Consider the following 13,880-nt stretch of genomic DNA (forward strand, 5'->3'; position numbering starts at 1 on the left):
TATACATCGATGCATCTACTGTAAAAAAAAAAGAAAAAAGAATCTGTTTGAAGCATTCCTCAATGACTGACTCGCTCGCTGGGAAAATTTAAGCTGGTCTTCTGTCATCTGACGTTGGTAGAGGGTTAGTTGCTCGTGGGCTATCGGCGTCTGCATCTGTAGAGGCATTTGATGAGGGTAGAATGGTGGGTCATACCGGTACTGGAAAGGTGCTGGGGGCTGGGCTGTTGAGGATGGCGGCTTGGAGGACCCCTGGACATCCTTGACTCCACTCACTGCTCCGCCATCTATTTCCTCCCAGTAAGGGTGAAGCTTTCCTTGGCCACCTGGAGGGGCCAGACTTCGCACCAGGGCCCTATCCCCTTGCTGTAGCACCCTGCTACGTATTGCACGGTAGCCTTTTCTCTTCTCTGTAGCTCGTCCCATTCTCTGTGATGCTGAGCCAACGTCATTGTCAAATCAGGTTCTCTCCGTCACTCTGTCTTCTGGTCCTGTATCGTTTGCTCGCTGCTATTCTCTTTCGATTGATCCAACTGTTCGTGTCATAGGACAGCACATCGTCCTCGTGTCTCTTCGACGATGGCCGTCCTGGCAAGGTCGCCAAATTTGTAGCGCCCACACCCCGAGGGAGGGGGCATACCTATTAAAGGAAGACAAAATAAGAAAGGTGTTGACTGAGATGCGTGGCAAAAACAAAGTCTTTATTACTTAATCTTCTACAATAACAGTCTTTTCTTACAATAACATATATACGATCAAATGGCATAACATTAACAATACTCTTCAAGTATTAAACACAAATAAATCTACCTGTTCGCATACATTGAATTCATTAGCTCTCCGTGTTCTCTTTCTATATCACTAAGAACATCATCTGGGAAAGTTTCATTACATTACTATCTCTAAAAGAAACTATCCTTACTTTAATGCTTTATTTAAAAGCGCAACTCTTCATCGATCTCATAATCATAACTTGGCTACTAATAAATAACTTAACCCTTATCAAATGTCTATAACATTGCGGTATCAGTCAATCTACTTTAGCTTCTAATCATATAACTCTTCACTTAGCGTCTCTTTCAAGAAATCACATATATAGACCTAATACAAGAATGTTGGCATAATCATCCCTATACTATTGCCTAATAAGCTTTCTACTCTTTACGCTCCAAGACTGAGGATCCCTTGTGCACATAGATCCTTAGAATGTAATTCTACTCTCAGCCTTCACTAATCCCTAAATTCACAAGTTACTTCTTGTCTCAGGACTTCACATTAATACTGAATAAACTTATAACTCTTCCTTAACTATAGCTCATGTATTTTCCAATAGTCATCTGCATCACTTTGATCTAATACTATCTTTTCCAGCGAGATTACTGAACTTGAAAAGATACATCTTCAACAACTTATATCCTAAACTCCTTACAATATTCACAGAACTGGCAAATAGTCTTAGTCTGCAGTCTGTACTAATAGCTCTAACAAACTTACAACCAATATTACGAATTCCTCTTACTGTATAATCTCATCTTCACATACAGTTCATATTCTAATTCTAAACAACAACCAATAGTTTTACTAAATACATGTATATTCATTTCATGGTTATATACAAAGCAAAGTGAGAGTGAAAGAGAAAGGGTGAACCGTACAGAGAGAGATAGAGAGAAGGAGAGGGAGAGAGAGAGTAATTCCCAATAACATTTAACCTGAATTATCATTCCTAACAATATAATACAATGAATTCCAGACATTGATTATGCAAGTCTTCAACTACAATATTTCATCAACCCATCCATCACTAGCTAACTATTAGACAATTTGACCATGTGTTTCTCAACAAAGTGTATTCCCCAACTCAAATCCTTTGTCTTCTCATTTTGCTGACTCTACCAAACTTTCATTCCCGCCTAAGATACCATTTCCAGCATGGGTCAAAAACAAACACATTCTATCTCTAACACTTCTCAACATAGCATTTGGGTATAGCATAAACTCTATCTACACTGTGTGCGTGTAATGCATTGCAGTGGATGGTCAAGCTTGGTGAGAGAGGGGATTAAGAACTCTGATAAGAAGTTGTGTTCACATTGAACGCACTGCCATATCCTAATAACACACTAGTATTGTACACATGGTGCGTCCACACTCACTCATACCATAATACTGTAAGTTAAAGATAATCTGGACTTGAACAACTCATTTCGCTATTCAAACTGTATCTAACTTGAACTAGAATATATAACAATGTGCTTTGGCATAATGCATAGTAAATGGCACATGTCCTTGGCTAAGAATATATATATACACATGAATATCGAGCAAAAGACAAATATACTGACAGTAATAAAGTATATTCTCTTCTCAAAACTTACTTAAAATGTTGTCTAAGTCAAACAACATAATCATCAATCTCACACACTCGATAATACTTTCTTATCATTTCTACAAGTAATTACTATGTACATTAATGACATTATCTCTTCCCACATGGCATTTCTTCCCACATGGCATTTCTTATATTTCCACCCATAGTCCACATGTCATATAATCCAACATCTCATTGGCAAAGATCATTAATATCTCTTTTTACACAGTAATACAAGATATGTGAATAGTGAAGCTAATAGTTTAGAAATACACATATTATGAACAACAAGAATATAACACAATTGAATAATATAAGATTCTTTCTTACCTATTAAAGGAAGACAAAATAAGAAAAGTGTTGACTAGGATGCATGGCAAAACAAAGTGAGAAGCCACTCCTGGTATCCCAGCTGGTGTGTTTAGGTTAGTTGTGGATGAGGCCACTCTCGCAGGAGGGGGTACCTAATTAACTAAGAGGAGGGACTATATATATGGGGGCTAGAAATATACTTGTGTCATACATACATAGTCAAAGATATACAAAAAAATAGGGGGGGGGGTATTCTGTGGGGCTCCACAATAGCTTTAGAAAGGCTCATTTGGGGACTGAAACAACAAAAAACAAAAAAACAAAAAACACGAATAAAACAAAATTCAAATGATATCAGTTCATACGATAATATACAATATATCAAGTTTCAAGTTTTATTTAAATTCAAATCCATAATAACACATTTTATGAAAGTATACCATACAGATTATATACAACATAGAAAACAGAGAACACACACAAAATGGAAACATCTTTACAAATATAGCAGAATTATAAACTTTTAATCAATAGAAATGAATTGGGAAAGCTGCAAATAAAACCGTAAGGTTCTGTCGAGGCAGTCCCTGTTATTAAAAGATATATACAAATTCCAACAATTGCCTATTAAAGATATAACAATATCAAAATAGTGTACAAAACATAGTAGACTTATTAACACGCATACATTACTATTGATTTAAAAACAGATGAAATATTTTTTAATTCTTGATTTTAAAGAGTTAAAGAAAGTTGAATCACGGATATCTCTCGGGAGAAAATTCCACATTTTTGAACCGGTGTGTCTAAAAGTAAATAAAGAATTTGTTGATGGACATTTATCAATAAAAAAATTATATTTCTAAATTTCTAATATTATAATTATGAACAGATTGTTTACATTTCATCATAGTGGCAATATTAATTGGCAGTTTATCAGTTTTAGAAACCATGAGTGATATATAATATTGATACAACTGATAAATATTAAAAAACTGTAATTGTTGAAATAATGGTTTTGAATGGGCATTGAAATCAGACATATTAAGACATATTCTTACTATACGCTTTTGTAATATAAGCAGTCGTTGCAATCTTGTTGGGTAAGTGTTGCCCCATACAACATTACAATACATTACATACAGTAAAACCTTTGTATTATGTACAATACAATCAAAATATTTTGTGGCAAGATATGACGTAATCAACGAACGTGCATTGTTTTAGCTGAAAAATAAACCTCCTGAATAAACATTATACATAGTTCGACGAATGATTGATACATGAAAGAGTGTTATACCATCTACGGTGGTATGATATGCAATATGCATGCAGTAAACTACATAATATACCAATTACAAATAAACTATGTCTATATATGAAAGAGGGCCCAGCGCTCTTGTTAAGCTTTCTATATTTTAATTGCTCTCCACTTCTGTATTGTTTTTACAGGGTAAGACAAGGGCCAGCTTGTTCATTTGTTTGCTGTTAAAATAAGCTGTAAACAAAAGAATATTCTTGCACATGTAATCGTGCAACCAGTTAAATTGTCGCTTTTATCCTCAAGCACACTTTTCAAAGGTGATGTACAAGGCTATCAAAATTGCCTCAGATTCATATTTTGAACATTTTGGCGATGGGATTTTTTAAATACAAAAACCTGATTGCCCATTAAAGAGGAATGGCATTGTTGATAGCCTTATTTGCTCTCATACTTCTCTCAAACTGAGCCCAAAATAGTTCCTGTCCATCTTCATCATCCGTCCACAACATGTAAGGTTTGTTCCTACTCATGAACAACCTGACAAGATATGGCAGGTTCTCATCCTCGATGTCCTCCAAAAATATCAAGATGATTTTGTCCAGACCTGTATCGTTTAGATGCTCCAGTGCCATACGGAGCTTGGTCATGCACCAGGCATCACGTATAGATTGGTTGCTTATCAACAAGACAGTCTTGAAACTGTTATCCAGGGCGTCATTGATGGCATTGATGTAGAACATTCCAAGATGGAGGTCTTTGTCTCCGTAGATGATGTTCTGTAGATGCGGGAACCTCTCCTCCAGGGCAGGTTTCATGACCCGATCAACCCATTCTTCTTCCTCTTCAAGGAACATGAGGTTCAAATGAAACTCGTAGTTATCTGCATCAAAGTCTTCTGCCATTTCTTCGTAGCCAACAACAGCTAGTTTAAGAAGGAAAAGCTTGTGATTCAACCACCAACGTCTGTTGTAAGCAAGCAATGTTATCAGGAACAGGAAAATACCTGTGAAGGAAATACCTGCTATTAGAAAGATGTTGACTCCACAATGATCCTCAGGATGAAAGGACAGTATCGGCTGTTTTGAGAGTCCTTTTAGGGACGTCCCGGAACACAAGGTCTGGTCTGCATGTTTGACATCAATGTCAGCAGAGTCCAACCACTGCCTGAACCATGCCAAGGAGCACGTACAGGAGAAGGGGTTGTTGGAGATGTCTAACCTAAGGGAAGTATTACCTGGTAGAACTGTCCCAGGTTTAATGGTGCTGATTTGATTCCCAGGTAGATAAAGATCCGTCAGTCTCAGTGTCTGGGCGAAAGTCTTGGGGTCTAGACTACTCAGGATATTGTTCTGGAATGTCAGCACGTTCAGGCGGAATAGGCCATTGAATAGGTCTCCAGGAACCTCCCCCAGATTGTTCTCACCGATATAAAGGTACCTTAGGGAGGGGAGAGGACTGAACAGTCCTGACCTTAGCGTGTGTATTCTTGAGTTGGACATATCAAGATGGACCATTTGTGAAAGGTTCTGAAATATCCTGACGTCAAGGTCATGCAAATAATTGTCTTTGATTCGCAACGTACGAAGCGAGAAGAGACCGGTGAAAAGTGACTGATGTTTGTCTTTATCATATAGGTCAGTATCTTTCAACTGTGCCTTTTCCATACGCAGTTCTCTTAAACTACTCATATTAAAAAACTGCTCTGTTGATGTTGGTGACACTTGGATGGGTGCATTTGATAGATCCAGAATGAGCAATGTATGCAGTTGACAAAAGGAATTTTCCAGAAATGCTGCCCGCTCATTTTTCAGGTACAGCTCTTTCAAATTTAATAAGCCTGTGAAAGCTGTGTAACTGTAGTAATTGATGTTATTGCCAGATATGTTCAATGCCTCTAAGTTGGTTAGCCCATGAAATCTCCCCTTGGAAACACCTTTTAAAGCATTGTTCGATATGTCAAGCATACAGAGGGTCTTGATTGCCCAAAGCTGCTGGTCATTGTTCAGTGCGTCGATTCTGTTACTTGAGAGGGATATGGTAATAATAGATGACATGCCATAGAAGTATCCAGGAGAGAGAGTCTGTAATAAATTTCCAGATGCATTCAGTTGTTTCAAACTTTGCAGGCAAGCAAATGTCCCATTTGTGAAGGATGTTAATTTGTTGTTTGAAATGTCTAGTTCTGTAAGTGACTCCAGACGACAAAATGACTGATTCGTGAGGAGTTTGAGTTGGTTCAGATTCAAGGAAAGCACTTCCAACTTTGTGAAGCCCCAGAATGCATCCTCTTGTACAGTCTCGATCTTATTAGCTGATAAAGTTAGAGTTCGGATGGTTGGGTAAGTGACGGACAGATTAAAAGCTAAGTCAGGTGGTAAAAGATCATGGATCTGGCAGCCAAACATAGATAAATGTTCGATGTAAGTCATGCCAAGGAAAGGTTGAATGTCAAATGAGTTGATTGGATTTCCTCCAAGCAGAATTTCTTGTATGAAATTCAGATGCAAAAAGCATTGTGGTTGTAGAATTTGAATTTTGTTAGCCGTGAGGGTCAAACTGCCGATTGTTGTGTTCTGTAGAGGAAGAAAATATTCTTGTTGAATTTCTTCCAACTCATTCTGGTCGAGGTATATTTCTTCCAGATGAGACCATTGAGAACATCCCTCAAAGTTGATACTCTTGATTTTGTTCCCACCGAGTACCACATTTGACAGGTTGGGTATGTTTGAAAAGGCTTCATGGGGAACAGATTTCAGGTGATTGTCATTCAACAAAAGCTGTGTGAGTAGCATGTTCTTCAGAAAGATTTTTGGAGATATAGACTCTAGATTGTTCCCATTGAGGATGAGAAAACTGAGCTTTGTCAACTTCCAGAAAGTCCTGCTATGTATAGAACTTATTCGGTTTATGTGCAAGCTGAGGAAGGTTACATTTTGAACATCCTGAAAAGAACTGTTGTGGAGGACCGTCAGTTCGTTGACAGACAGGTCGAGCACGGTCACACCTTGGGGTAGATCCTGAGGAACTTCTGTGAGTCCAAGGTGCTGACAGTTTGCTGTAAGTCCATCGCTGGAGTTCTTCAGCCGGCATTTTGTGGGAGTCTTTACAGTTTCTGCACCAAAAGCATCAGGTAGGTGCACCTGTAGCCAAATAAGTCCTACTGCTAGGAGTAGTAGCTCGAAACGAATTTTGAAGCTCACGGTGTTAACTGCCATAATTCTCTAATAACGGACAGGTGGAAATATATAGTCAGTGTACTTTCGAGATATTACAGTTTCATTAAGAACAAGAAGTTATCAGAGTGTTCGTCTAAAATGTTCCACTTTCCATTTGCACACAAAATAATAACTTCCTGATTAAAGTGCTGGAGCTACTAATTCGTATGCACCTAGCAAGGATGCCAGTAGGACCTAAGAATGTCTCCTAGAAATAAGTATTTTGAAAAGGATTTTGAAAAGGAATGTAGCTGTATTGGGTTTAACGTAACCCAAGTGTGAGACAGGAAGATTGTGTGTTTATGTGACATCCTGTTTGATTTCCTCTTGGTTTTTATAATAACGGTATCTAGGAATATTTATAGCGTGTTGAAAGTGAGGAAGTTTATGCAGAATGCGTGTAATACCCCCGCCCCCACTCAGTGTTATTTAGGGTACGCGTATGCATGTTCCTCCTTTTGAAAACACCCCCCCCCCCTAAGTCCGGTGTGTAAAGTCAATACGGGTCGGATTTTTGTGTACTACGAGCCGGGCTTTGGGGAGTGAAAAGTACCCCTTTACCGATACAATACACCATTCTCAAGTGGACTCTAATTCTGTTTAGAATTGTCAATTCTTTGTTATACAACGTTCAGACTTGTGATTTTTGCATAGCTGTACAATGAGGTTCAAGGACAATTACCCCCTGGATAATCACCCTCCGGACAATCAGCCCCCCCCCGAAAAACAAACTACTCTTCATAAAACCAACTTATTATCAGGGTTGACTCCCCCTTTAATGAAAAAAAAAGGGGGGGGGGGGTAATTTTCGGGGGTGGGTGTAATTGTCCACGGGGGTAATTTTCCTGGGGGGGGGGGGGGTCATTGTCCATGGGGGGTAATTTTCTGTGGGGTGTTTTTCGGGGGATTATTGTCCTTGGGGTTAGTTTTCCGGGGGGTGGTGATTGTCCAAGGGGGCAATTGTCCTGATACGGTACGATGAATCTTGGTAATCTGAACAGGTAATTAGATCCTGTCAACGTGTCAAGAATGTTTGGTTGCTGAACTTCCTGATAAAGAGCCAGAGGCGGCGCTCCCGGGGGGGGGGGCACAGTGCCCACCACTTTTTCATGAACGCCAAAAGTGCCCCTTTCAAAATCTGATGGGGGCCCCTTTTCCGTCGACAAATGCCCATTTCCTATTCTCATCCCTGACTTTATTCATCCCTGGTGAGTGCCTCTTTTTTAAGGGTGTAAAGAGAGAGAGAGAGAGAGAGAGAAAGGGAACCCATTTAAGCCTCGTTGATTATGATTTTCTATGACTTACCCAATACGACAATAAAGCCTTGTTCAGATATTAACTGGTAAACTGCAGCGTTTTTATACACATTTTTCAAACTTCACATTCTTCACATCTTATAACACAGAGCTCAGTGAATATGTGTAGAACCTTTGTTGTGCGCAGTGGCCATTCATTTACATATTATACAAACAAATCTGCAGCGGTTTACCACTTCATTTCTGTACGAGGCTTAAGTGACATGAAAAAGATCTTTACATGCATTCTTCATAAACTTCCTCAATCTGACCGGGTTATAAATATTCCTAGATCGAAACCGAGAGGAAATAAAACAGGATGTCACATAGAATACAATCTTCCTGTCTCACGCCTGGGTTACACCGAACCAAATACAGCAAAATTCTTTTTCAAAATCCTTTTAAAAATAATTATTTATAGGAGATATTGTAAAGCGATCCTATTGGCGTCCTGCTAGTTGCATACGAATTAGAAGCTCCAGCATTAAAATCAGGAAGTTATTATTTGTGTGCAGATTGAAAATGGAACATTTTAGATGAGCACTCTGATAAATTCTTGTTTTTGATGATACTGTAATATCTCACAAGCGCACTGACTATATATTTCCACCTGTCCGGTATTAGAGAATTATGGCAGTTTACACAGTAAGCTGCAAAATTTATCTCGAGATACTACTCCTTGCAGTAGGACTTTTTTGGCTACAGGTGAACCTATCTGCTGCATTTGGTGCAGAAACTGTCAAGACTCCCCAAAAATGTCGACTGAAGAACTCCAGTGATGGAGTTACTGCAAACTGTCAGCACCTTGGACTCACAGAAGTTCCTCAGGATCTACCCCAAGGTGTCACTGAGCTCGACTTGTCTGTCAACAAACTGACCGTCCTCTACAACAGTTCTTTTCAGGATGTTCCAAATGTAACCCTCCTTAGCCTGAGTAAGAACCCTATAATTTCTATACAGAGCAGTACTTTCTGGACCTTGACAAAGCTAAGTACTCTCATCCTCAATGGGAACAATCTAGAGTCTATACCTCCAAAAATCTTTCTGAAGAACATGCTACTCACAAAGCTGCTGTTGAAGGCAAATCACCTGAAAGCTGTTCCTCACGAAGCCTTTTCAAACATACTCAACCTGTCAACGGTGGAACTCGGTGGGAACAAAATCAAGAGTATCAACTTTGAGGGATGTTCTCAATGGTCCCATCTGGAAGAAATAAACCTGGACCACAATGAGGTTGAAGAAATTCAACAAGAGGACTTTCTTCCTCTGCACAACACAACAATCAGCAGTTTGAACCTCGTATCTAACAAAATTCAAATTCTACAACCACAAAGCTTTTTGCATCTGAATTTGATACAACAAATTATGCTTTCAGGAAATCAAATCAACTCATTTGACATTCAACCTTTCCTTGGCATGACTTACATCGAACATTTATCTATGTTTGGCTGCCAGATCCATGATCTTTTACCACCTGACTTTGCTTCTAATCTGTCCATCACTTACCCAACCATCAAAAGTCTAACGTTATCAGCTAATAAGCTTGAGACTGTACAAGAGGGTGCACTCTGGGGCTTCACAACATTGGAAGTGCTTTCCTTGAATCTGAACCAACTCAAAATCCTCACTAATCAGTCATTTTGTCGTCTGGAGTCACTTACAGAACTAGACATTTCATACAACAAATTAACATCCTTCTCATATGGGACATTTGCTTGCCTGCAAAGTTTGAAACAACTGAATGCATCTGGAAATTTATTACAGACTCTCTCTCCTGGATACTTCTATGGTATGTCATCCCTTCTTACCATATCCCTCTCAAGTAACAGAATCGAATCACTGAACAATGACCAACAGCTTTGGACAATCAAGACTCTTCGTATGCTTGACATAACGAACAATGCTTTAAAAGGTCTTTCCAAGGAGAGATTTAATGGGCTAACCAATTTGGAGGCATTAAACATATCTGGCAATAAAATCACTTACTATAATTACAAAGCTTTCACAGGCTTATTTAATTTGAAAGAACTGCACCTGGAAAATGAGCAGTCAACATTTTTGGAAAATTCCTTTTGTCAACTGCATACACTGCTCATTCTGGACCTATCAAATGCACCCATCCAGGTGTCACTAACATCAACAGAGCAGTTTTCCAATATGAGTAGTTTAAGCGAACTGCGTATGGAGAAGGCACAGTTAGAAGGTACTGACCTATATGATGAAGTCAAACATCAATCACTTTTCACCGGTCTCTTCTCGCTTCGTAAGTTGCGAATCAAAGACAACTATTTGCATGACCTTGATGTCAGGGTATTTCAGAATCTTTCACAATTGGTCTATCTTGATATGACCAACTCAAGAATACATACGCTAAGGTCAGGACTGTTCAGTCCTCTCTCCTCCCTAAGGTACCTTTATATCGGTGAGAACAATCTGGGGGAGGTTCCTGGAGACATATTCAATGGCCTATTCCGCCTGAACGTGCTGACATTCCAGAACAATATCCTGAGTAGTCTGGACCCCAAAACTTTCGCCCAGACACTAAGACTGACGGATCTTTATCTACCTGGGAATCAAATCAGCACCATTAAACCTGGGACAGTTCTACCAGGTAATACTTCCCTTAGGTTAGACATCTCCAACAACCCCTTCTCCTGTACGTGCTCCTTGGCATGGTTCAGGCAGTGGTTGGACTCTGCCGACATTGATTTCAAACATGCAGATCAGACCCTGTGCTCCGGGACGTCCCTGAAAGGACTCTCAAAACAGCCGATACTGTCCTTTCATCCTGAGGATCATTGTGGAGTCAATATCTTTCTAATAGCAGGTATTTCCTTCACAGGTATTCTCCTTTTCCTAATAACATTGCTTGCTTACAACAGACGTTGGTGGTTGAATCACAAGCTTTTCCTTCTTAAACTAGCTGTTGTTGGCTACGAAGAAATGGCAGAAGACTTTGATGCAGATAACTACGAGTTTCATTTGAACCTCATGTTCCTTGAAGAGGAAGAGGAATGGGTTGATCGGGTCATGAAACCTGCCCTGGAGGAGAGGTTCCCGCATCTGCAGAACATCATCTACGGGGACAGAGACCTCCATCTTGGAATGTTCTACATTAATGCCATCAATGACGCCCTGGATAACAGCTTCAAGACTGTCTTGTTGATAAGCAACCAATCTATAAGTGATGCCTGGTGCATGACCAAGCTCCGTATGGCACTGGAGCATCTCAACGAAACAGGTCCGGACAAAATCATCTTGATATTTTTGGAGGACATCGAGGATGAGAACCTGCCATATCTTGTCAGGTTGTTCATGAGTAGGAACAAACCTTACATGTTGTGGACGGATGATGAAGATGGACAGGAACTATTTTGGGCTCAGTTTGAGAGAAGTATGAGAGCAAATAAGGCTATCAACAATGCCATTCCTCTTTAATGGGCAATCAGGTTTTTGTATTAAAAAAATCCGATCCCCAAAATGTTCAAAATATGAATCTGAGGCAATTTTAATAGCCTTGTACATTACCTTTGAAAAGTGTGCTAGAGGATTAAAGCTACAATTTAACTGGTTGCATGATTACATGTGCAAGAATATTCTTTTGTTTACTTTTTATTTTAACAGCAAGCAAATGAACAAGCTGGTCCTTGTCTTACCCAGTGAAAACAATAAATAGAAGTAGAGAGCAATTAAAGTCTGGAAAACTTAACAAGAGCGCTGGGCCCTCTTTCATATATAGACATAGTTTATTTGTAATTGGTATATTATGTAGTTTACTGCATGCATATTGGATATCATACCACCGTAGATGGCATAACACTCTTTCATGTATCAATCATTCGTCGAACTATGTATAATGTATATTCACACTATGAATGTGATGGACAAAGAAAGCGGACAAAATATACAGTTCTTCAGGTAGATAAAGGAACATCCCTTTACTGCTATTATGTAAAAATGTGTAGAACAGGTGTCACATGCATATTCACCTGTTCTACACATTTTACATAATAGCAGTGAAGGGATGTTCCTTTGTCTACCTGAGGAACTGTATATTTTGTCCTCTTTCTTTGTCCGTCATATTCATAGTGTCAGGAGGTATATTTTTTCAGCTAAAACAATGCACGTTCATTGATTACGTCATATCTTGCCACAAAACATTTTGATTTTATTGTATGTAATGTATTGTAATGTTGTATGGGGCAACACATATCCAACAAGATTGCAACCACTGCTTATATTACAAAAGCGTATAGTAAGAATATGTCTTATGTATGATTTCAATGCCCATTCAAAACCATTATTTCAACAAGTACAGTTTTTAAATATTTATCAGTTGTATCAATATTGTATATCACTCATGGTTTTTAAACATAAAACTGATTAACTGCCGATTACTCTTGCCACTACGATGAAATGTAAACAATCTGTTCATAATTATAATACAAGAAAGTTAGAAATATAATTACTTTATTTATGAATGTCCATCAACAAATTTTTTATTTACTTTTAGACACACCGGTTCAAAAATGTGGATTCTCTCCCGAGAGATATCTGTGATTCTACTTTCTTTAAGTCTTTAAAATCAAAAATTAAAAAATACTTCTGTTTTTAAATCAATAGTAATGTATGCATATTAATAAGTCTACTATGTTTTGTACACTGTTGTGTTATTGTTATATCTTTAAAAGGCAATTGTTGGAACTTGTATGTATATTTTAATAACTGGGACTGCCTCGACAGAACCTACGGTTTTATTTGCAGTTTTCCCAATTCATTTCTATTGATTAAAAGTTTATAATTCGGCTATATTTGTCACAAGATATTTCCATTTTGTGTGTGTTCTCTGTTTTCTATATTGTATGTAATTTTTATTTTATACTTTCATAAATTGTGTTGATATGGATTTGAATAGAAAATAAAACTTGAAACTTTATATATTGTATATTTTTGTATGAATTGATACCATTTGAACTTTGTTTTATTCGCGTTTTTTGTTTTTTGTTGTTTCAGTCCCAAAATCGGCCAATCTAATAACTTGTTCAGTGTTGCTCAGATGATCTCTATTTAAGTATATTTACTCTCGTTGATCATCAAGCATGAATTTTAAAGAGCATCACTACTGTATGAATACCAGTACTCTGCTATCTGCAGATATTTGCTGGATTTATTCCCCCAAAACAGCTGGAAGTAAAAGCTACTAAAAAGGAATAAATGTAGTCACTTTAGAACTTGCAATTAAAAATCAGCTTCACATTTTTTGTTAAAGTGCAACATACTCCTTTTCCACATATTTCATTCCATCACTCATGCTCTTTCCTTCCATTTCATACCTCTCCGTTTGAAAATCTCCCTCTCATTTCCCCCATCTCTCTCCCCATCTTTTGCTTTCTCTCTCTCTCTCCCATCTCTCTATTTCTCCC

General features: G+C 38.4%; 2 protein-coding genes across 2 annotated transcripts; one reads left to right on the forward strand and one right to left on the reverse strand.

The window, feature by feature from the left end:
* Positions 1 to 3,053: 3,053 nt before the first annotated feature.
* Positions 3,054 to 7,407, reverse strand: LOC100888834 (slit homolog 3 protein-like). Its single transcript, XM_030998257.1, has one exon. It carries the CDS (start codon positions 7,160 to 7,162, stop codon positions 4,355 to 4,357), a length of 2,808 nt encoding a protein of 935 aa, XP_030854117.1. The 5' UTR covers positions 7,163 to 7,407; the 3' UTR covers positions 3,054 to 4,354.
* A 1,680-nt stretch (positions 7,408 to 9,087) lies between these two features.
* Positions 9,088 to 12,350, forward strand: LOC754997 (insulin-like growth factor-binding protein complex acid labile subunit). Its single transcript, XM_030997240.1, has one exon. The coding sequence runs from the start codon at positions 9,088 to 9,090 to the stop codon at positions 11,893 to 11,895; it is 2,808 nt and encodes a 935-aa protein (XP_030853100.1). The 3' UTR covers positions 11,896 to 12,350.
* Positions 12,351 to 13,880: the final 1,530 nt, after the last annotated feature.

The sequence above is a fragment of the Strongylocentrotus purpuratus genome, unplaced genomic scaffold (assembly GCF_000002235.5).
Source record: "Strongylocentrotus purpuratus isolate Spur 01 unplaced genomic scaffold, Spur_5.0 spur5_scaffold_4, whole genome shotgun sequence".
Lineage (NCBI taxonomy): Eukaryota > Metazoa > Echinodermata > Echinoidea > Camarodonta > Strongylocentrotidae > Strongylocentrotus > Strongylocentrotus purpuratus.

Coding starts and splice junctions, on each gene's coding strand:
- LOC100888834 (XM_030998257.1), bottom strand. CDS start 7,162: ATGGCAGTTAACACCGTGAGCTTCAAAATTCGTTTCGAGCTACTACTC.
- LOC754997 (XM_030997240.1), top strand. CDS start 9,088: ATGGCAGTTTACACAGTAAGCTGCAAAATTTATCTCGAGATACTACTC.